Source organism: Nannobrachium achirus (assembly GCF_963921795.1).
Source record: "Nannobrachium achirus genome assembly, chromosome: 1".
Taxonomy (NCBI): Eukaryota; Metazoa; Chordata; class Actinopteri; order Myctophiformes; family Myctophidae; genus Nannobrachium; species Nannobrachium achirus.
The window spans coordinates 46,678,215-46,703,560 of record NC_137810.1 but is presented as its reverse complement, the minus strand read 5'-3'; the positions used below and the strand labels follow the sequence as shown (position 1 = coordinate 46,703,560).

At 44.6% G+C, this 25,346-nt stretch overlaps 1 protein-coding gene across 1 annotated transcript; it reads right to left on the bottom strand.

The window, feature by feature from the left end:
• Positions 1 to 1,210: 1,210 nt before the first annotated feature.
• On the bottom strand, positions 1,211 to 17,721 carry LOC308288308 (uncharacterized protein; the record flags this gene model as incomplete). Its single annotated transcript, XM_080729713.1, has 14 exons — positions 1,211 to 2,106; positions 2,385 to 2,459; positions 2,777 to 3,184; positions 5,419 to 5,739; positions 6,947 to 7,045; positions 7,888 to 8,008; positions 8,502 to 8,603; positions 12,498 to 12,703; positions 13,038 to 13,427; positions 13,642 to 13,731; positions 14,417 to 14,551; positions 14,819 to 15,205; positions 16,836 to 16,970; positions 17,694 to 17,721. The coding sequence occupies 14 exons, from the start codon at positions 17,719 to 17,721 to the stop codon at positions 1,259 to 1,261; spliced, it is 3,345 nt and encodes a 1,114-aa protein (XP_080585839.1). The 3' UTR covers positions 1,211 to 1,258.
• Between the last annotated feature and the right edge of the window lie 7,625 nt (positions 17,722 to 25,346).

Sequence of the window (25,346 nt, the reverse complement as noted above, 5' to 3'; positions counted from 1 at the left end):
TTGACCAACTTATAGTTAGGGCTGTCACGATTATATGACATATGACGATTAATTGTCACTCAAATAATTGCGATTAACGATTTAATTGTGTTTTTGTCGTTGAAAATTACATTTCTGTTTGGCTTTTAGGCTTTGAAGTTATGACCTTATTTGGGCATATCGGTTTATATTGTATTGGTGAAATTTCCCGCTGAAAATAAATAAATAAAAAGCTGGCCGCAGTGCTGGGAGCTGTGTGGACTGGTGAATGGTAGTGTAATGAAATATTTTGTCCAGCAGAGAGCACCATTCCTTCACACTGAGGCCAGGCCAGTGGAGTGTGTGTGTGTGTGCATGTGTGTGCCTGTGTCTGTGTGTGTGTGTGTGTGTGTGTGTGTGTGTGTGTGTGTGTGTGTGCGTGTGATAACTCACGTAACGTCTCATGTTGCTGAAGAACAAAGATAATTCCAAACAAAGTCCATGGGAGTATAGGGACAGCACTTGTTGGCGATCTAAGGATAGCATTTTTAATTCCCTTTATAGAGTTTAAAACGACCAGTTCTACCGGAGCTAGCATTAGCCATTAGCCAAACTGTGGACAGTGGAGGGAGGAGGAAGGAAGCGTGTTGCCAGACTTATGGGAGAGAAACAAGCAAACTGGTATATAAAACAAAACACTGTGGACAGTGGAAAGAAGAGTGTTGCCAGATGTATGTGAGAGAAACAAGCAAACTGGTATATAGATCATAAAAAGTGCGCTCCCCTCCTCCTGTATGGGGAATTGACAACGTACTGTGTTTGTGTCAGCCGAGCCTTGTCAGGCCTGTCAATGTCAGGCCTGTCAATGCTCCTGGATTGTGTGTAAAAATATAATAATAATAATAATAATAACTCATTTGCTGCCCCCGCCCAAGTTTCCCGAGTTGGCAGCTTTTTTTCAAAACATTTTTTCTTCATTTTTTCAAAAATATTTTATATCGGTATCGTATCGGTGATGGGCCCCCCTCTCTTGTATCGTATCGGTTAAAAAAAAAGTCTATCGGTCGGACACTACACATAACCTAAATATACAAAGAAATTACTGACATATTTGACAACTTTATACTTAAAAAAGAACATTGATAGTGGAAATAGCCGATTTACAAGCTCACATGTGAGCTTGTAGATCTGCTATTTCCATTTCCATCATGGAAACGATTATGACGATTATGAAAAAATAATCGCGATTGTGTCAAATAATCGCGGTTAGACGATTATGTAATAATTGTGACAGCCCTACTTATAGTCTCCCCATCTCCTTTGCGTTACATTTGCGAATGTGCAACTTCAACTGGTACGCTTGCACGATCCCCTTGCCGCACTTGAAACACTCGAAGGGTTTTTTGTCGGAGTGGATGAACATGTGTCTTTTGCGCGCTTGGCTCGAGGGAAAGGCTTTGGAGCAGTGCGGGCAACGGTAGGGTTTCTCCCCGGTGTGAGTCCTCAGGTGAAGAGTAAGGTGGCATTTGGCGGGGAAGCCTTTCCCACAAAGCGTGCACGTGTACGGCCTCTCGCCCGTGTGGGTTCTGGCGTGCAGCCGCAGCTCTCCGTTGGTCAGAAACGCCTTCCCGCACTCTGTGCACAAGAAGTTCTTCTCCCCCTTGTGCATGAGCATGTGTCTCGCCATGGGCTGGATCGACGTCTTGCCACAGATGTGGCAGGCGTAGCGCCGCTCGCCCGTGTGCGTGCGCACGTGGAAGCTCAGCGTGGCCGAGCTGCGGAACCCGCGGCCGCAGTGCGTGCACGTGAATGGCCGCTTGCCCGTGTGCAGACGCTGGTGTATGATCAGCTGCCGCTTGTTGGGGTAGCTCTTGTCGCACTGGTCGCAGCGGAGGGTCAGCATGTGGTTTCCCATGTGCCTGGTCATCATATGCCTGGTCAGAGATTGCCGGGTCGTAAACTCAGCACCGCAGTGGCTGCACCTGTGGAGGAGACCGCTGTGTTTGTGCGCTGGTTTGGCTGCGGCTCTGGGCTTTCTGGCAACGCGCTCCTCTCTGATGTGTTGCAGAACACCCTCTTCTTGGCCGTGAGTGAACGAACACAGCGAGCAGCATGTGTGCGGCCTCGCTGCGGTGACGTGATCTGTGCCTGCAAAAAAAAAGAAAAGGAAAAAAAACAGCTATGAAAATGAATTAACTCTCTTGTCGTTCGCATCCATCATGTAAAATGGATTCAAAGGAATAGTCCACTTTAAAGTTGACAGTTACAAGCAGAATGGGTTGGGTTAATGCTGTGAGATTATTAGGGTTATCTCTACAGATACTGTATAACAACTAAGTATGGGAAAGGTGTGTATCTACAATAGGCAGTTCTTAGGGTTTCACAGACCATCAAAACGTTTTAATTAAACACACATTTCTCCTCACCAGCAGTAGCATGGTCAACTTGGGACTGTGATGGTGGTTCTGGTGGAGTCATGGATGCAGCTGGGTCAGGCTCAGCTTGAGTAGGATATATGCAGACAAAAAAATAAATGAATTTATATTAGTTAATTTCATAAAACGTTCCATGAAGCTTGGCCAATACAAACAGACCCCAATCTGCTCTTTTCACTAGTTTTGGTCCCAGGCAAAATCCCAAACTCTCCTTTAGGCGCCAGGTCCCTCGACCTGAAAAGTTTTGGGAACGACTGTCCTAGATTACATGTCTAATGTATCTGCAGCTTCCCAGGAACCTGCACCACAACCTGCACCACGTAACCAAGTCCTGTGGTGGAGATGCACAGGAAATGACTGCAGAAAACAACATTCATTCGTACCAGTAACAGCAGTAGCGGAGGCCAAAGTCCCGGGCCTCCCTAGCAGGGCCGGGTCTCCCCTGCAAGGCCCTTGGCGGCCGCAGTGAGCGCACGTGAAGGGCTGCTCGGCCGTGTGTGCGCGCCGGCGGTGTCTGATCAGCTCGTATCTGAACCGATATCGCTTGACGCACTGGCCGCAGCGGAAGGGTCCCGTGTGGATTCCCATGTGGCGTGTCAGATGTTGCCGCGTCTTAAAGTCAGCGCCGCAGTGGCTGCACCTGTGGAGGAGATCGTCGCGTTTGTGCGCCGGGTCGGCCGCGATGCCGCTGGGCTCTCCGGTGATGTGCTCCTCTCTGATGTGCTGCAGAAGGCCGTCTTCTTGGCTGTGAGTGAACGAACACAGAGTGCATGTGTGCAGCCTCGCCGCGCCTGAAAGACATTATATAAAAAAGGGGGGGGGGGGCTTTAATTAGGGATGTGAAAAAAAAAAAAAAAATCGACTCATGCTCACCGCGACTCAAAAAGTATGAGTCGATTTTTTTTTCTTTCTTTTTTATAAAGTTTTTCCCCCCAAAATGTTTTAATCGCTTGTTCAAAAACGTTATAAGCGTTAATGTTTTCCAAATGTGAGTGGACCGGTGTGTGTGTGTCTCTGTGTCGGGGACGAGTGAACATCTGTGTTGTGCATGCATGCATCGCAGATTCGCATGCATACAGCGCTAGTCAGGTCTGCGGACAACAGGTTGAGAAACACTGCTGGTCTGTTCGTGTGCACGCGTCATAGCAGTGCGCGCTGACTGGATGTGTTTTGTTTACATGCCTGTGTGTGCGCATGCATGCTTGACACGAAAGCTTGCTTGTTGGCAGCGTCGCCTTGTGTGCAGTGATTTTGTCAAGATTGACAATAAAACAACACAAAATACACTACTCGGCGTTAATGCGACACACCCGTGGACGCGGCCGGGGAAGGAGAGCGAGGCAGCCCAAAAGCTCCACATTTGATAGACTACCCTGGGCTGGGGTGCCAGCCTGAGCGCTCCCACTACTTTCCATGGACTTTGTCACTCCGCTTCTAGTCTCTAGAGAACAGACTCTGTGTTGACGCAAGGAAGAGCAATTATTTATTATAATTATTATTAGGGCTTTGATGCAAGTTCTGATGAGTGCAGCTGCATACGTTGTGTTGCTTAAAGTAATGCGCCGTTGTGCTCTCCTCTCAGCTGCTGCTTAGCGAAAAAAAAAGTGAAAAAAAGTTGATCGGCTATTTACGGATATTTCTGTTGTTTTTGTCGCATTCCTAAGCCAACAATTTGAGGAGACTCTTTGTGTCTCCATAGGGAACAAAGCAGGTTCTTTGTCTCTCCATAAGGATACACTGCTGGTCATCAAATTATAGGCTTAGGAATGCGACAAAAACAAAAAACTCCATGAAGTCTCCATGAGGTGAGTAATCGATAGAAAAAGTAATTTTTGGGGTGAATTATCCCTTTAACACATTCCATGCCATTGTATTGTATGTTCGGATATTGGTGTTATCATCGTTTTATATAAAAGCACGGCCTACTGTACACGGAGATATGCAGGAGCTTCATTTCCCATGATGCTTTGGGTGATGACATCACCAGGAAGTGAGTAAATGTCCATAGGCTCCAATGTATTGCTGCTGCAAAGAAACTGCTTTATCTCGGAATCTTTATCCAAAACGCTTCGATCGCAGAGCACCCCTTTTTTTTCACGCCGACACTGGGCTGCCACGGTCGGCCGCGTTTAGAATTTTACATTTCCGTGTAAAAGGTAAACACCCCAGGCGACTTCCGGATTCGTGAAATTACACAACATGGACACGATTGGGGCTTCTGGGGCTCTTCAAAATAAGGTAAAATTGATTAAAATTGCTGGCAGTGCCGTGGGTATTAACCTGATTTTCTTTTTAAATGGCATGGAATGGGCTTAGTTAAAGAGGAATTTTGTTGTCAAGTGGGGACGCGAGGACATTTAACCAGCCGAAATAGAATGGTTGTTGGTAGATTAGCCGTGAAATTTCTATTATTATATCATGATCTGAACCGCATTCATTTTACCAGACATCCAGCGCCATATCACGTGGTCTTCATCCCCCATTACCATACCGCGATCCCCCGTTGTATACTCACCAGAGTTCCCAATGAAATTCTCAATCTGCATTGGCTTAGAGTGGGGGATTCGGCCGACGCATCATGTCCCCGTGCGTTTCGTGTGCGCGATCCGTTCACGTAAATGTCGCCTCAAATAATCCACGTGTGACTCAAGAGTAGAAATGAACAGTTTCGCTCGCATAGCCCGCAGCACTGCTGCTGTAGAAGCACTCGTATATAAACAGTAAACGGACGGCTGCAAGGAGCCTCTGAGAAGGAGTGGACCTGACGTCACTTCTGCTTCATGGCAGACCAGCCATGCGCTATCGATGCACGAGTGGTGACTAGGGAAGGTTAGACGATCGCCGATTTTCGGATAAAAATCATTTATTTCGGTTTTAATGACCCAGTACGGTAAAAGACGGCGCGGCTGCGACACCCTTGCTCAGATGTCCGGTATATTCCGGTTTTAATATTAAGGGGCTCCCCGTGGCTTGGAAAGGGTTAATAAAGAGATTCACTGTATGGATAACAGTGAAAGTACCCTACCTGAACGCCTCACAGAACAAGATGAGTTTGCTCGCCCATTCTTCAAATCTGCGGTTTCATTTCTTCTCCCTTTGTTCTTGCTGCAGTTCTCCGGAACCCATTCTTTATCACTTTGCGTCCCCTCAGCACCCTCTTCTTCCTCCATGCTGTGTTCGGACTGCCTGTCTTTGTCCTCCTCTGTCCTGAGCGGTGGCGACAGCTTCCTGCGTGGTGTCGACGCCTTCCTCCTGCACCTCTTTCTGCTGGAGCCCTCCTGCTGTGGTCTGGTTTGAGTTGACCATGGTGTGGATGGAATGGTACTCTGATGCTGAACCCAGGAACCTGAGAGGATGTCAAATAAAGAGTTATTCATAAATGAACATTAAACATAAATAAATACTTCCTCCTGTGTGTACACTGTACAGCAGGGTTCCCCAATAGGCGGCCCGCGGGCCATTTGCGGCCCGCGGGAGGCTACTGTCTGGCCCCCACCAACCACAGTAATAATGGTGGTATAAGAGCAGCAACAACACTAGTGTATTATCGTTGTCGGGTGGAAACCTTGTATGTCCAAAACCGTTTGTTTTGTATCTATCGTCTAAAAAAATTACTAGTTTTGTCACTTTTGTGCAATGGTCTTGTATGATGAAGCAGGGCTTTGCTTTACCAAAAAACGTACACATTTGAAACTTGGAGATACAAGGTTTCTGCCCGACAGTGACGATATCTGAACTGTCGCTGGAGTAGTTGTTGTTGTGGCCCTCGGCTTGGTACCCTAGACATAATTCGGCCCTTGGGGAAAACTAATTGGGGAACCCTGCTGTACAGTGTACACTGTACAGACCATTGCTGTGGCTTTCTCACCTGAATCTATAACTAGCCCATTTATTTGCACATACCAGGAATTTTGACTTACTTTACGTTACACTAAACATGTCAAGTATTTGTGCAGAACTCTTTTTCTTTTTAGATGAGCCAGGTGACTAGTAATGTGTTTATTTCTGACTGCATTTCCCACCATTTGACACTAGGTACATATTGTCTCATCCTTTTTACAATCAATAGTCCTCAAGATATGTAGTATTAATTAATTCATTTAGCATGATCTGTGGTGACCAAATGCCGTACAATGAGATGTAATGTTATACATTAAAAATAAATCCCAAGACTGAAAATCATTTTCAGACCATGTCCCAATGTGTGATTTTGGAAACATGTCGTGCGCAGTGCGTACCAATATTTGGGGTGTTTCTGTGAAGTTCTGAACTGCCTTCACTGAATGTGTGAGCCAATTAATGCTTCATTTTAAAGGAGTATCTTCTGAAGTTCTGTTGTAATGCTAGTCTGGCCAGAAATAGCCCCAATGGAATCCAAGACTGAAATCAGACCCCAGGACTGACAACTGTAACCCCTGCCTAAAGACCTCATTTAGAGTTGCGCATCTCTTCACGGCTCACATTTATAAAACCATAATATATCACGGTTTAACAACTAAGTAACAACCAACAACTAAACTTTTTTTGTCATTTAAACACACATTTCTCCTCACCAGCAGTAGCACGGTCAACCTGGGACTGTGATGACGGTTCTGGTGGAGACCGTGGAGTCATCGATGCAGCTGGGTCAGGCTCAGCTTGAGTAGAAGGATCTAAACAGACATAAATAATAACCAAAAAACCATTGCATAGTAATAATGGCATACTATACATTTTGTCACACATTACATATAATTAGGATAAACTACAGTTGCCTTGATATATTACATGTCTAAAGTCACTGCAAACCGAAAGATAGCCTCATTAGTGTGGTTGCCCAACAGGGCAACGCACTACAGTACTAGTGCGACTTTGTGTATTTCTTTATTCTAGATAAACATTATTTTGTCCCGCTACTCCTCCCACAGTTTTTGCACCATGTATATGTCAAATCGACCGGCTTCATCGGGAATCGTGTGCTTGCATTTTGCTAAGAGAAAAGTTGTATAGTTTAATTGATATAAATGTATTAGTGAATACATTTTTTCTCTCCGAAACCATAGGGGGGAGAGGAGGTTCATAATAATTACAATAATGAATTAAACAATAATTACATCAATCGGTCTCATGGTGGCGGGCTCAAGGTTGACATTTCTCTATTATAAATCCTTGTTTTGAGAGGTCTCGTGTAATATTTAGAAATATGGATTTCTGGTATTCATGAGCTGTATGTCATAAAAATTCAAAATGTTAACAAAAAAGGTTTGGAATAATTCAATGAATGTGCAATGTAGAATATATGAAAGTTTCAAAAAATATATTAAAGTTTCAAGAAAATTTACTTTTACACAATATTTTTTTTTTTTGGGATAGACCTGTACATACATACAGTCATACATACATATGCCGAGATCATAATTAATATAGTTTTGAATTGAATTCACCTCACAGCTCAACTAATAAAAGAACAAAATGTAGCATCATGTGTTATATTCAGTATGATTTTACAACATACATTCTTTGGCAATTCCCTGCAGTGTGGTGTGATGTAGCAGTGTCTCTAGCTGGGCTGCTTCAAACTCCAGTTGTCCACATTCTTCCAGAAGAGAGGGGGCAGCACTGAGCAGCTCTGCTGTCTGAAATGAGCCCGTTTATAAATTATTTACAAATAAGAGTCGTATAAATACATAAGAAAGGTGCTCTACATTACATGCTAGCTCACAACTCGTATTTCCCATAACTGCAGCAGTTTCTATTACCAAAGTGTCCATGTACGAGACACTGACCGCTTCTAATTCACCCTGAACCACAAAGTCAGCTAAATTAGTGGTGGACCACCATTTGCATTGTTGAGATAACAGGCAAACCTTGATTAAAATAACAATTATTCTACATTCTCTATTTGTGTAGACTTCTGGTAAATAAAGTAATGCAGATGTTTAACAATAATTTAACTCTTGGGAGTGGAAGATCTTACACTCTCAAGAGTTAAAGATCTATAAGAGTCCATTTGGTTAAACACTCTCCATCATTTAGCTGGGGACCACCTGGAACCCCCTCAAGGACCACTGGTTGAAAACCACTGAGCTAAAGTTCTAAGTCAAGTCAGTATGTTGTTCAAAAAGGTACCTGTTTGATGTCTGGTAGAGGCAGCAGTTTATCCAATCTGGAGATGAATTCCCACACCAGTGTCTGCAAGTCTTCTTCGTAAAAATGGACACCGGCTGCAGCCTAATAACACAAGGGCAAAATGGCCACAGTGTCAGTATGAACACACACACACACACACACACACACACACACACACACACACACACACACACACACACACACACACACACACACACACACACACACACACACACACACACACACACACACACACACACACACACACACACAGAAAGAGAGAGAGAGAGAGAGGCTATAGATCTAAGTCTACTCACATCTATCCACCTGTTTCCGCGGGAGTTTACTGGAGATTATTTGGACCTGTTTGCACCACACTTCCGATTTAACAGCAGACATACAAGCTCACATCGCGTCGCAGATGCAGCCTGTTGTGAGCTTGTAAATCACACTCGGCTGCGGCGCCGGAAGCTCGGTACAGCGTCTGCGCAATGCACTATGGGGTGTTGGAAACTCGTGGATAGCCAATAGAGGGTATGCGTATGCATAAAGTGAATTGCAAAACGGGTGGCAAAGTGAGTTTAATGTTGTTGTTGTTTAATGCAATCAGATAGGACCTTTCTGTTTGGATGTACAGTATGGGCTGTCAAGGCCAGAACGTATTTTTTTGCAACTCAGACTCAGCATAACATCCGGGTATGATGATGATGTCATGCGCATACCCTCTATACAAATTACATCCTGCACACAATTCTACATTCAAACTGATAACTCTGACTGGGGAGGGAGTCTGGGAGATAGGCAGGTCTAATACTCTGAGAATAATGATCAATTACATGCTGATGTGAAAGAAAATATTACAAAATTAGAAAAATAGAGGTTGTTATGTACAGTACTATAGCCTATGGACAACCAATATCAGTTACATTGTATATTACAATTTGATGCAGTGTCATAATTGTGGGCTCGCCTGTAAGGCAATTGCCACAAAAAGGCAATCGGCCAAATGGTGGCGCTGTAGGAAGCCTTCGAAAGTGCGAACTTTGAACAGGTATAGCTCATGCTGTGTTTGAGGTAGCCATGAAACCTGTATACACTAGGGATGCGAATCTCGACCACTGAGGCGATACGATACGGACCTCGATACACTGCCAGCGATACGATATAATTGCGATACATTGAAATCCTGCCGATACGATACAACGCGATCCACCCCTGTTCCCGATACGATGCGATACGATTCACGATTCACCACGATTCAAGCCCAAATCCCAAAATTTACAAAACATAGCGACTAAAAATTTATGAAATTTAAATTCAAGGCAATTTATTGTTTCACTGTAGTACTAGGCTCTGTCTAACAACCCAACATAGGCCTATAGTATTCTGGGAGAACACAAAGCTGCTGGCTATTGTAGAATTGTTTCATAACTAATCATATAGAAGGCCTATGTCATTATTAGTAGGCCTATATGTCTTCAACTGGGAGTCAGGGACCCCAATCCAGGGTTATTACAGGGGGCCTGCCAAATATTTGTGTGATGCAGTAGGCTATAATGCCTAGCCTACAGCGAAGGTCCCTGCTTGATCTCTGTCTGAGCTATAAAGTCCCTCCCTGGTTTGTATTATTATATTATATTATATTATATTATATTATATTTAATCCAGGATTATGCCATTTTTATAGCCAAAATGTTTTAAAACAGATCTACAAGCTCACAGCGCGTCGCATCCACGACGCATTTGTGAGCTTGTAGGTCTGCTATTTTAGGTGCGACACCCTTGTACTGCGATGTATAAATTAGGCTTCTTTCAAGTGAGAGAGTTGCTTGCATCAACAGGAAAGTTGTAAAACAGTGACAAATGCTTTGTTTTAAACGCAAGCAGTAGTCCTACAACACCCAGCAACATTGTTGTTGTGTGTGTGCAGTTAATATAGCGCAGAAGATGATCTCAATCAATTGTCCGTCGGAGATTTGCTAAGAAACGGCTGTTGATTACATATCACTCGATCAGCCTGTGCTACTCTGTGACAACAATCAGCGCAGCGGACTTGGATGATATAAAGCTAAGTACTGTACAACTAATCTTGCATCTTTTTAACCCGTGGGGCTAATAGTTCGTCTGTGTTGATTCACTCGTATTTCGCTGCACTGTCTGTCTCCCTGGTTGCCTGCATGCAGAGTGCAGATGTTGTCCGTCTGTCCGAGTCGCAGCTCGCGTTAAAGACTGGCTTTTGGGGAGGGGGTTGAACGGCTGATGATGGTGCATTCATGGCGCCTCGGAAACACAGGATATAATGAAATACTATAATGGAAGAACCGATACAATCGCGGAATTTACCGATCCAGACACTCAAGGTACGATCCATCACGATTTCGGCCGTCTATTGTACCGGTACACACTGAATGAACCGATTCAACCGTATCGCGGACGTTTGTATCGCGATTACGATCCGTACCGGTATATCTTCGCATCCCTAGTATACACGTATGCGTCTCCTCATGCCGAACAACTTTTACGCTCTGACTTTTGACCTTTGACCTTTAGATCTCCCACAATTTGGAATTATATGAAAAACAGTAAAAATCTATCTCCTCCTGGGTTTTTTTCGTTACGCGCACAAAACTTTTTTCACATGAACTTTGGACCAATACGGTCAGATTGATCAACCAGATTTCTTTTAAAGTGAAATATAATTTTTTAATAATTCAATCAATATTGCGGTTTTATGCAAATTATTCTTCGGCCTCTAAATCATACATGCAAAGTTACACGTTCATGGCATTTGGCAAAGATGTAGAGGGTTAGTCAAAATATCACTGAAACCAATCTTATTCCAATCGGCCAAAGGGGGGCGCTATACGAAGCGTTTGAAAATTCAAACTTCAAACGGGCATAAGTCATGACTCGTTTCGTTTGAAGTCATGCAACTTGCTTACACGCGTGCTTTGACTCGAGCGGAAGACATCTGTGTCTTTGTTAAGTAAGCTCCGCCCTTAGATTTTCCGCAATTTTGAGCAGTTTGTAAAACACTTGAACCCACTTTTATTCTGGAATTTTCGTGTCACGTGCACAAAACTTTTTTTACGTGAACTTTGGACCAATATCTAAAGATCTGTCAGATCGGATTTTTTTTTAAATTGAAACATGCTTTTTTAATAAATTCAATGAATATTGCAGTTTTATGCAAATTATTCTTCTGCCTCTAAATCATACATGCAAAGTAACATATTCATGGCATTAGGCAAAGATGTAGAGTGTTATTCCAAATATCACTAAAACCAATCTTACCCCAATTGGCCAAAGGGGGGAGCTATATCATTTTAAGCAGTTTGTGAAACGCTTAAACCTGTTTTTATTCTAGGATTTATTTTTGCAATTTGCATGAAACAATCTACACACAATTTAAGGACCTTTATCTAATATGCCTATGAAGTGCACACACACAAAATAATAATAATAATAATAATAAATATAGCTGCAAGCAAGTGGCCAAAGCCAAAAACACCTCAAATCATGAACACAGCCTGCAATGTGCGTGAAATCTTGCAAGCACATTCCCAATAGGTCAAGGAACAGATACCACCCTTCTTACATTGACCTGTTATAGCGCCACCAGCGGGTCAACCTTTGCACAACACATTTTTGGAACAAAATGGACCAATCTTTGACGTCAGTAACATCAAAGAGACCACTGCCTGCGATCTTGACATTTTGTACTTTTATAGCCATTGTTTTCTGGCTTGAAGCGAGCCCACAATTGTTTCGAAGGAACAATATTTTCTAGTTAAACTTATTGTCAATATGGCACACTGATTATCAAGAAAATTAAAACCTGACACTCCATGTCAAAAAGGTTACCAACCCCTGTTTTAAACAAACGTCCATCTAAACTGTACTGTCATGTACTGTACCTTTTCCTATGCAAACCTCTAATAAAATCTTCAATCAATCAATCAATCAATCAATCAATCAATCAATCAATCACCTCACCCTTGCTCTCAGTCCATAGAGAAGGTCAACCTTTTCTCGGTCACTCAGCAGGTGGGGAACCACCTCCGTCACCAACTGCACCAGTTCCTCCACCTTCCCATAGTGCATGACGTTACAACTCTGCACCACGTGCCAGGCAAACGCTGACATCAGGCGCAAGGTGGGAACCATGAGAGACAAGGTGGAGCGGGTCAGTTGTTGGCCTCCTGCGAGTGGGATTGAAGGAAAGGTCAGGGAAATTACTTTTATTTTAAGGTTAGTGATGTAACATCTACCTATCAGATTCTAAACAAGCTGTATGGGAAAGAACCTTTTGCGCTCCAACATCTCGTCTACATACGTTTTTTGGATTACTATTTCTCTGTATTTGATGTATTAATACTGTAATTAATACATCAAATAATTAATACAGTGCTGCCCTTTTTTGGATTAATAATGTCTGCTAAATGCCTAAACTGTAAATTGTTTGGACACTTTGTGGGCTTGTAAACATCAAATCTGTGCACGTTTTTGCCAAATCTTTATCCTTTCACTGCTCACCACGATCCACCTCGGGGGTCAAAGGTGGAGCCGGCTCAGCCGCCGCAGGGCGGCTTTTGAAATCCACCTTTGGCTCCTCCCTCCCGCTGCCCTCGTTTTCTGGCGCTGCCGAGCCGCCGAGCACGGCGTCCATGATGGAGAACCACTTGATGTCGAGGTTCCTGAGCGGCACCTGGGAGGTTTTGATCTTCCAGTAGGTCTGCTTCAGTTTCTTCAGCTTGTCCTTGCACTGCTGCGGGGTCTTGTGGAAGCCGGCGGAGGCCAGCTGCCTGGTGATGCGCCAGAACACCGGCTGGTTCCGCAGCGCGGAGTTCAGCTGCTCCTGGACGCCCGGCTCACCCCAGCAGGTCAGGAACAGCCGGGTCTCGTCTGGTAACCACGAGGATAGGTCTGTGGACGGCATCAAGGGGCAAAAGCAGGGGGTCATGGCCATGTTGGCTTGTTGTGCTGGACATGTTTGTCAAAATTCCATTTTGGCCACGGACATGTCAAAGGAGAGGACAATAATAGGCGGAAACACAGAGATAAATAGCCCTGAAACGCAGCAGTGTGCAAAGACCTTCAGACAGGAACTCATCACAACATAAAAGCAAACATACTGTACCAGGGTACTCTGCTATGTGGGAGGGCATGTCTTGCAGCGTGGGTTCACTAGAAGGACCGACATCCGAGAACACACCAGACTGAGACAGCTCTGCCAAAGGACAGAAAACAACAGTTATCTGTTAGAGACATAGGCTAATTTGCCATAATCTACTACAGTTAGTATATTGAAATGCAATTGCAAACAGCAAAATATCGTATCGTTTGGCTTTGTATCGTATCGTTTTACAATGCAAATAATCTGTACCGAATCATTTTGCAATGCAAATGTGCCAAGCAATGAAAATGAAAAGGTTCTATTCCATATAGCTACACTTGGTTTATCGATAAATGCGTGTAATCTCTGTGTTCATGTCAAGGTGTGGGTTTGTCCATATGTGTTGAAATATAATGTCCATGTACAGTATTTGCTAGAGAATCGGTGCTTAGTTATATCCATAATATTTTTTTCACATAAAAAAGCACTATTGACACGTTTCACACAGATTTCATTTCTTTGCTAAATGTTACTATATCATTTTTAAATCATCAAATCGAATTGTATTTTATCGCCATGAATGAACCAATATCGTCCATGTATCGTATTGTCAACCATGTGTTGTGATGCGTATCGTATAGCTAATAAACTTATTGTTAAACCCCCATAGGCTACCACTTCACTTATCAAAAATGTGTGATTGTTTTTGGTTTATTACCTCCTCCGCTGCATAAAGCGCACATTGTGGATATAAAAATGCACCGGTGGATTTGCTCTTGTTAAAAGAACTCTGACTCACCATTATGATTAGTTAATGAGAGAGAATCCTGGACTGCAGAACCTGGGACACAATTCACAGCCTCGAACCCCAGACTTCCAGCTTGGTAACCGCTTACGTGTGGGACGCCATCAGCTGGCCAACAGGGACTTTTCTCTGTGCAACACGAGCAAAAAAAAGTACATGGATGACACACCTTTATTTACTCCAACGACATGTGTTGCATCATCACTATGACATCGTAATTAGAGTTCTCAACGGGCCTGAAAATGAAGGCCCGGCACTAACTGGACTGACCCAAGTCCCGGCCCGACTAATTAGCATACATTTCAGGCCCTACCCGGCCCGAAAATGTCGGGTCGGGTAGAGTCGGGTTCGGGCATAATTTGCGATCTCAACACATTCATATTAGTATTATTGCACCTGGATTGTCCGCTCTCTCAAGGACGCCATCTGGTGACGACTCGTCCAATTTCTCAGCGGAGCCATCTCGCGACGTCCCAGCAGGCCGATCCAAATCCGCCCGTTGCCGCCCCAGCACGGTATCCATGAGACTGAACCATGACCATGAGCCTCCTCCGTGTTTGGAGCTCCCGCTCGCCTTCACCCTCTTGTATTCAGATTTCAGCTTCTTGATCTTATCTCGGCACTGTCCGGGGGTTTTGTGGAAACCCAGGGCCGCCAGTTGGCCGCTGAGCAGGGAGTAAATGTGTCCCGTTCTCCAGGTGTTGTTGAGCTGCTCCTGGACGCTCCCGTCACCCCACAGCTCCAGCAGGGCACGGGTTTCCTCTTTAATCCAGCGATGTGATTCTGCGTAGATGAAGGATGTGTTAAAGCTGAGAGTCCTTAGTAGCCTATATGCTTAGACCACGCTCTTGCATGTTAATTCTTTTTTCTTTTTTCAAAATGTTTATCCCACGATTTTTGTAAATCATTTTGCCACCCAGTGCCAACAGACAATGTATACAGGTCTATCCCAAAAAAATGTGAATATTGTGTAAAAAAGCATTGCAGAATCCATAGCAAATCATAACTGACTGCGGAAACTTCCCACTGGACTTCAAGCAGCTCTGACTTCAGAAGGTTGACATTTCCCTATTATAAATCCTTGTTTTGAGTGGTCTCGTGTAATACTGTAATATTTTGAAATCAGGACTCAAAATTTCAACACAAAAGCTTTGGGATAATTCAATGAATCTGCAATGTTTCTATATGAAAGTTTAACAAAATATATATTAAAGTTTCAAGAAAATGTACTTTTACACAATATTCAAATTTTTGGGGGTAGACCTGTATAGACAGTATATAGACAGTGAGTATATATGTCATAGTATATTAGAGAAACAGCACATTCGAGACGCGGAGCACTCGTGGTGCGGCACGGGGCGGAGCAAGCGGTCGCCACAACAACGTACTCCAGGCGGTGCGCCGCTCTATTGTCCACGACACTGCGAGCGGCTACCGAAGCCCCCCTGTATCCACGAAGCCCAAACGAGTTACGAGGCCCCCCTGGGTCCACGAAGCCCCAAGCGGCGCGAAGGCCAGCGGACCTTGGTCCTGCTCTTCGCCCCCGAGCGCCGCAGGCGCGAGTGGCCGCGAAGAGCGGGCCAGGGCCGCGCGGCCGGCGGAGCGCCGCGCGAGTTACGAAGCCGTGGTGAATGCAATCGTTATATTTATGCCCAGGCCGTAAGGCCTGGGCAAGCGCACGTTAAACGCCCTGTCCAAGTGACTACAATGGAGCTAATGGCTAGGCTAGGCTAGGCTAGGCTAGGCTAGGCTAGTAAATAAAGAGTAAACACTTCCGGTCTGCGGCGAGTTCAAAGCGTGACGTAACTCTCTTATATACACTCTGGTGAATGGCAGAGCAGTGGCTGACGTCGCCATCTGGTGGTGATTAGTGTGTGGTGAACGTCAAAACGAGTGCTCCTTGACAACTTTTACTGGTTTCTTGAACATACTGTAACATATACACGCGTATGACATAGGGCTTGAGTAGTTAACTGAGGTTAACTAGGTCATTTTCTCAGGCGGTGATACAAACAGGATGTTCACAGGTTGGTATTTCAGTAGTCTCGCGTAGCCAGACAACTATTCTACAATCTCTGAATGCTATATAGAGTCAGGAACAGCAGCTCCCTAACGGCGAGTAATGGAAACGGGCATTACCGTTCAAGAAAATATATTTTAAAATGTCATTTCTGCTAAGCAGCAAGCTAAACATGCTTATATGATTTTTATTTATATAATGATAAATGTGTGTGGTGTGAGACTGAAGCGGAAGTGACGAGGAGGCTTCACTTCTGCTTCATCTCGCACTCATCGTTTCTATTTCCCTTTACCAGACTGTATGCCGGGAGCATTTGACCAAATCGCGGAGGCAACAGTCTGGCCACGCGAGACTAGTATTTCAGTAAAGTGGTGTTGTTGACTGACTTTATACCTGATTGGTCTGTGTCCGGCTGTAGACAGGAAGGGCTGGGAGGCGGGCCTGTGTCCGGCTGTAGAGAGGAAGGGCTGGGAGGCGGGGCCGATTCCACAGGCTGGCACCATACATCTGTCTCCACAGAAACATCACCTACACAAAACCATAAACTATTAATCCTTTATATAAACATGTATAAAATGTCGATATTTAACAATGTAATGAAATCCTAAAGAGACCTTGTCCCCATTACTGCCACATTCCTGTTTTCATTCATTCTCAGAGAACCTACGGTAGGTCTTTTGCACGCCGGTTCTCACAGTAAAGAAGTAGGGTGGGGCTGGGTAGGGCCTCGGGCACAATGAAAAAACTATATATATCTTTTTTTTTAATTACTTTTACTCTGTGATAGTTCTCAAATTCTTCCCAAACCCGACCCGACCCGATGTTTTTGGGCTGGGTAGGGCCTAAAATGTATGCTTAGTTCTGTTTTCCCATGTATTTCCTGGCGTTACCCATGCGCACCAACCCCATAAACAGACAGCGATTGGATAAAAAGGCTTCTTATTAAAGAACACAGAGGATACGGGTAATTATAGAATGCCGTACCGTATTTAGACAGGTGTGAGACTTTATTAAGCACTTTGTTTGTGAAATCTGAATGACGGTGTAGTTGTAGGGGGCTAAATAAGTCACTCTGCCCGAACCCATGTAAACACGGGAACATGACGGTCGGGGCTTGGACTCTACGACCATGCGTGAACTACGATGGGCTAAAATCGCTTTGGGAAACCCGGCCATTATGTTTAGTTATGACACCACATCAAAATTTAATATGTCCAAATATCAGTGTGATCATTATACTCACTAACCCACCTTTCTCCCAGACTCTGTCCCTAGTCATAGTTAGGAGTTTAGATGTATGTAGAATTATGTGCAGGGTGTAATTTGTATATATGTGAGGGGACTTCATTTAACTGATTTAACCCTTTTTTTAATATTTCATTTAGAACAAATAACCTCTCTCACACATGCCAGTGTGCCAGTGATCACCCTCCCCTGTGCCCGTGCCTAAGGTCGCCTACCCCTGCACTAAACCATGTGCACTTACCAGCTGCATCACTGATGGAAGACTCTCCTGGCTGGTGCTTAAGCACATCATCCATAAGGGCAAACCATACTCCTCCATTATGCCGACTGATGCCACTACTGGAATTATGTTCCTTGATCTTTTTATACGCCGTCCTAAGTTTGTGTATTTTATTCCTGCAACTGATTGGGTCTCTGTGGTACCCAAGAGATGCTAGTTTGGTGCTGATTCCAATGAAGACCTGCTTGTTCCTCGGGTTGAGAAGTTGCTTTTGGACACTCTTTCTCGCCCAAAGAGTCACCAGAGCCTGGATCTCCTCTGGAGACCAGGGGAGGCCTGATGGGACGTCATGGGACATGGGAACGTCTATGAGAAGACAAGAGACAATCAATCAATCAATCAATCAATCTTTAATTCAGACCCAGGGATATCCATATCAGTTACAACACAATAAAATAACAATACAAAATAAAAATAATAAAAATAATGAAAAATAAAAGCAAAATGCACCAAGCCCAAATTTTCAGCAATGGTTCCACAGTCTAGATGAGAACCTGACAGAACTGCGTGTGGGGTCTGTGTAATTTACTGACTCAGATGCCCTACACATAAACCTGTACATAAGGTTGCACAGCACAGCAAAGCAGGTGGGTACCCCGACACTAACAAACATCTGGCTTGCACTGGAGCTTGTCAGAGCTCTAAGCAGCAGCCTCATACAGTCATTATAAGCCACTGTCACGTCTAATGCTGCCTTATCTGTAGCGACAACAAAGGTCGGCAGCATACAGTGGCGTACAAAAGGATCTAAAGGGAGATATCTTCACGGTACTGAGCACATGAATTCGCGACACAGCATGTTGGCTTGGGCATACAGCTTCCGCTGCCGTCTACAGATGATGACACATTACACAAGAGCAGTTATGAACTGGTGGCAGTTTTACTGTGCAAGTACACAACTATAAAATGTATCACCATCTCTAATCCCTGAAAATGGAATTAAAATACCTCAAAATAGATAGTGATGAAGATACCGTATAGTGACAATGATGGTAATGGTCCTCTGTGAAGTGGACACAGGGTGTGATCATATCATGAATAAAAACTACCGTCCCGGGCCGCTGGCGTGCTGGCCTGGGCACCCTAGCCTGGCACTGACAGCGTGTTGCGGGTTCAAATCCCGTTCCCCGATAGTTTGCCGGATAGCCCAGACTTTTGTTTTCTAATTTCTACCGTAAATATTATAATTTGGCTGGTATCATATCTGATATATCTTATATTTCTATGAGCTTTCCACCCCACGTAACTCCAAATGTCATTCTTTTGTACTTTATTGTTCAGATTTGTGCAATTTCAGAGATTGGGCTAGGTCCAAAAATCACAAAAAATTATAGGCTACTACTACTAATAATAAGAGGGGTAATAATAAAATCTGAAATAATGCAAAACAAAAAATAGTAAAAATAAAATGAAATAAAAAATAACAGCATTACTGTTTTACAATTCTAAAATATATTACAAAAGTAGGAAGGTCATGTTTAAAGCTAATACTGTGCACCATTGAACATGGGTTCATGGAGGTTATACAAATGTAAAAAATAGCAGATCTACATGTCACAGCACATCGCAAATTCGCAATGTGATTCATTGTTATAATTACATATGCCGCTGTATTGTCAAAATACGTTTTACTTGTAGGCCTATCAACCGATAAAGCACAACCTTGAACCTTGAATTGTGAACTTGTAAATCAGCAATTTCAAACATTTTTGACGATGAGACTGCTGTAACAATGAGGCAGCGGCTTATGTGATTAAAACCCAGGAAGAAAACACTTATATCAGGTCACGATGTTGATAATATCCCAGATTCCAAGCCCTACACTCTCCTCTCCCTTCATAGCCTAACATAACATAATGCACCATTAGCTCACATCACTTTTGATACGTTTGATGCTGTTTCTTACCAGCAGAAGTGTTAGACCTTTGTTGATCCATATATTCCTCGTTCAATTTACTGCAGAACCTGCATGGTGGAAGAAACAGCAGCTAGTAAGCCATCCTGCTGTGACTGGAAAGATGTTGTTTGGGTCTTTGACAAAAAAATAAAGGGAATATTGAGTTTGTCACGTGGAGTTAAACAGCTTTGAAATCAACCATTTGTTTACATCCACTCCAGTCCAGCCACTTGAAAATGTCCCTGAAGAACAACAACAACGCAATGACGTTCCGGGTCATCCACGATAGGTTAAAAAAGATAAAACGTGACGGTGCTGCCACCTGCTGGTGCTTCCTTTTCTAGACTCAAGCACAATAAGGGGATTTAGCCTAGTTGTGGTGGGAAAAGTAGACTATTCTATTCAAATATTTAACTTGAAGGCCGGCTGACACGGCCAAAACTGCTAATTAAGGCTATCAAATTAGCATATTTTTTAAATATTTGAATAGAGTAAAAGTATCAATAGGCTACTGCAATACAGTAGACCTAACACAAGTAAAGTCTGGAATGTTTACTTGAATAAAGTATATTATATTCATTAAAATGGACTTAAAGTCAAATTACCTAAAGATAGAAAGTATTAATTATGCAGAATATCCCATTTCACACAATAAAAAACTCCTTTGAATAGTAGATCTTACAAGCTCACAGTTGTGAGATGGGGAATGGGTGCATATCTTCGGATGTGAGGGTGATCTGCGGCGGCATCTGTCTGGGTTCATTCGGCTCATCTGGCTGGTTAGGCGGTTGTCCCCTTCCTCTCTCTCCACTCCAGGTGTGTCCACTCCCGAAGCTCTGCGCTCGGTGTCAGAGGACCTTCTCCCTGGCGCGCATCGATGATAGTAGCTTCACTCCCCTGCTAGGACCTCCAAACAAGCTCAGGGCCCATTGGTAGGACGTAGGGAGATCAAGCTCCAAAACTCCAAGCACATCCAAATGTGGCACTGCACGTGGCAGTCTGCCTTCCTTTTATTTTTCATTTTAGTTCAATAAAACATATTCCCTCATTTGATAATTTAAATAAACAGTCCACTTCATCACCAAGAGAAAACAACAGAGAAAAAGGAAAACTACAATTATATCAGAAACTTTAAAGAATTGTAAATGCTATTGTTTTGCAAAGATCTGCCTCCTGGTGGCGCTAAATCAGGCCAATGTGAAAGCGGGGGCAGAAATGTGCATACAAAGATTTACAGGAAACACAAGCTGCTTTCATGATTTGAGGCATTTTGTTCAAAATGGACCAATCCTGCAAACTTTAGAAGCCAATTTTAGCCAATCAGGATGGAATATGAAAAATCTGACGGATCCGTTTTGATCACATGACTTTAGAAATACTATGATTTGCGTGACTTTTGGACAGAATCTGAAGGAATAGGCGAACTTAAAAAAGTATTTTACAAAAGTCCGCCTCCTGGTGGCGCTATGAAAGGCAAATGTGAAATGCGTATGGCCAACAGGTTCTCACCCCTAATGCTGAGAATGGGTTGGTATGGCAGAGGTTTTTCCTTGGCCTCTAGGAAGTGAGTTTGTGCGCAAAGTTTCACCCATTTTGAAATGGACAATGAAACCATGAAAGATAGGGTCGGAAAATTGAGAGGCATGTATATGTGGACGGGCCGTGGCCCGGGTTTAGTTTATAGAATTAAGATTCAAAAAGACCCTTCAATATATTCAACTCAGGTTCAAAAATATACAGGTGACCAGTAAAAGATGGGCTGACAAGTATTTCCCCCAAGATTACAGTCTTTATTAAACAAGGCAATGATAAGAACACTTTATTATATCGAAAATAGCAATTAAAACAATCATAAAAAGGGAACAGGTCTAGGCCCTATGTAGTGCAAACAGTAGAACAAAGGGAAAGGGGAACGCTGCAGGTTGGCTGGCCGTAGCCAAAAGGGAAGGGGACTAGCAACAAAAAGGTGTCCTACACAACCGCCTTAAGGGCCAAAACTAAGGCATTCAATAAGGTAAAGAGCATGCAGGGAAGGTGAGTGCAGAAATACCAATAGTAAGATGGTGGGGGAGGGGCACCGCTGTGAGCCTAAACCTCCACCGTCAGAGGGCCACCGTGCACCAAACCTGCAGGCTCGGAAACAGAGAAAGGGCAAAAGTTAGTCGTCAAATAGTAACCCGATTCAAATAACCCTGGGTACTTATGTAACTTGCCAATATTGTTTGCAACACTAGATAACAATGAAACAATACATCAGTTTAAATTAGTTCTTGGGGGAAAACTCAACGTTTAAGAGTGTGTAAAGAACAATGACAATAACCAATAATAATATTATTAAACCAAACAAAACAAAAGGGGATCAAATGCAAACAAAACCCAAACTGAACAAAACGGCAGTGGCAGTCTATCTATAAAAGAAATAAATCACATATGTTAATAACTATAACACACAGATATATATATATATATATACACAGTATATCTATTATATCAAAGCAAACAAAAGTGACCTTTACCTCAAAACTAAAACACAAGGCCCATGGCGATAGGGAATCAAGGACACGGCATCAGTCTATTGGAGCAGGGCCTACAGTGTGACAAACAGAAAGGTAAGTTTCAAGGGCAAACATTGTAATGCTTTTCCCTATTACGGACAGTGACCTTTACCTCCAAACTAAAGCACAAGACACGACAGGGCATCATCAATCACACGACATCAATCTACGGAGCAGGGCCTACAGTGTGACAAACAGAAAGGTAAGTTTCAAGGGTAAATATTGTGATGCTTTTCTCTATTACAAACAACATGAACCTACCAGGGCATGGGACCGAATAGCCTGCAACCTGCTACCACCAAGACAAAAGGAGGAAGGCCCCTACAAGTGTGGCTTTTATAGTCCAACCAATTCATGAAGCAGGAAGTGGGGGGAACCCTGGCCTGTCTCTACGGTAGCTCAGGAAGGACATTTCTGACTGGCTACATTCTACCCCCCAGGTACTTAAATTGGCGGCCCGACAATTTGTTAAGACCAGGGCCTGAATAGTGGTACACAAGAATTGCTAGAGCCAAGTATCTGGAAATTTGCAGCCCCGTTTGTACCACTTCGTACGGTTACTGGTAGATGGTGAGGGTTCGAGTGCCTACCGGCCGTCTCGCGGTTGGATCTTCTTACCTCGGGTTGGGGGGGTGGAACGGACGTGGCGACGGTAGCGGCCTCTGGCAAAGCTGTTGTCTGATGGTTCACTGGGTCTGTCTCAGGTGGCATGTGCCTTGTGACTGGCCGAGCTTTCCTTGTCCCCGTCACATGCCTAACCCCCAGCCACAGGTCACGCTCTCCTGCATCAGGGCTCGTACTGTTGGGATTAGGCCAAGCTACGGGGGGTGGATGGCTGCCAGGGACAGGTTTGAGCATGGAGCGATGAACGTGACGCACCTCTGTCAGCCTGTATTGTGGCGCAACCGCATAGACTGCACCGCCCTGCTTGGGAGGTCTGACCACCTGGAAAACTTCTGTGGCCCAGGCATCCTGGATTTTACTCCTTCCTCTATGGGAGTGGTCTCGGAGATAGACGTTTTGTCCTGGTGGTAATACATCCCCCTGGTTCCGCTGGTCTGCTCTCTCCTTCCGTTGGGCTGCTGCCTCTTTCATCCTCTCTCTGGCGTTCTCTACCGCCACTTGCAGTCGCCTCTGGTGCTCTCGGACCCAGTCGCAGACTTCACCTGCAGTCGGTTCATCCACTCTGCCCAACAGAAAATCCACAGGCAGGTTAGGTTCACGGCCAAACATTAATAGGTATGGGGACTGACCTGTGGTCTGGTGGGGCGTGGTGTTGTAACTGAACACAACCTGCTGGAGATATTCTGGCCATCTGTGCTTCTGCTCGGCTGACAGGGTGCGAAGGAGGTCGTGCAAGGTACGGTTGAAGCGCTCGCACTGGCCATTTCCTTGGGGGTGGTAAGGGGTGGTCCTAGACTTCTTGATGCCATAAAAGTCACACAGTTGGTACACTATCGTGTTTTCAAAGCTGCGACCCTGGTCCGAGTGCAGACGAGCTGGAACACCATACTTATAGAACCACTCCTTGGTTATCACGTCTGCCACTGTGGAGGCTCGCTGATCTCTGGTAGGGATGACCAGAGTAAATTTGGAAAAGACATCCGTCAACACCAGCACTTGTTCCCTCCCATCTCTAGCAGGCTCTAGAAATGAAAAGTCAATGGCCAAGATTTCATTAGGTCTGGAAGCTAGCAGATGACCCATGGGGGCTCGAACCTGTGGCTGTGTATTCTTAGCAACACTGCATCTCTCACATGTTTTGCACCAGTCCTTAATCATGTTCACCATACCTGGCCAATAACAGCGCTGTCGAATAAGTTCTGTAGTGCGTTCAATACCTTGATGGCCATGGTGGGTATGCAGTTGCCGAAACACTTCTCCCCTCAGTCCCTCAGGAAGCACCAGCTGGTACACCTGCTCTCCACCATCAGGCCGTTGGTATGTCCTACACAGGAGCCCATCTCTCACCGTCAGACGGTCCCACTGACGGAGTAGCCTTAATGTGTCGGGCTGGAGTCCCTGTTTCTCCACCCGGCCTGGCATCCGTCGTTGCTGGTGAAACAGAAGGACCTGGCTAATGTCTGGGTCGTCGCCCTGAAGCGCCATCAGGTCCTCAGTGGAGCGCTCTGGAACAGCACAAATGGCATGTTGGAGATTCGACCTGGCCTCCACGACAGCCCCCTGAACCACCTCTGGCACAGGAGTCCCTGGGCGACACGGGCCATTTACCGTTTCACCTTCAGATGCATACTGTCTGGACAAGGCGTCTGCATTCTGGTTGCTGCGTCCTGGGCGGTACCGCACTGAATAATCAAAAACTGCCAACTCACCCACCCAACGCTGCTCCGTAGCCCCCAATTTGGCTGTGCTCAAGTGACTGAGGGGGTTGTTGTCGGTCCATACTGTGCATTTGTGGCCCAGCAAGTACTCACGAAACTTTTCGGTCATGGCCCACTTCATGCCCAAGAACTCCAGTTTCATAGAGCTATAGTTTTTCTCAGAGGGATTGAGGCTTCGGCTGGCATAGGCAATGGGCCTGACCCTGCCTTCCTGCTCCTGAGAAATGATCGCCCCCAGACCATCATGACTGGCATCCACTTCTAAAATGAAAGGGAGTTTAAAATTAGCATAGGCCAATACAGGTGCAGTCACAAATCTTGCCTTGAGTTGTCTGAAGCTGTGTTCACACTGGGGGGTCCAGGCATCCTTCAGGGAAATACCCCGCCGTCGATGGTTCTTCCCGGTCAGTTCCGCAACTACTTTATGGAGGGGGGCAGCTAGCTTGGCAAATCCCTCGACAAAACGTCTATAGTAGCTTGCAAAACCAAGGAACGACCTGAGATCGGACACAGTACCTGGAGTTGCCCAGTCAGCTACAGCCGCAACCTTCTTGGGATCTGTTGAGACACCAGCGGCAGACACTA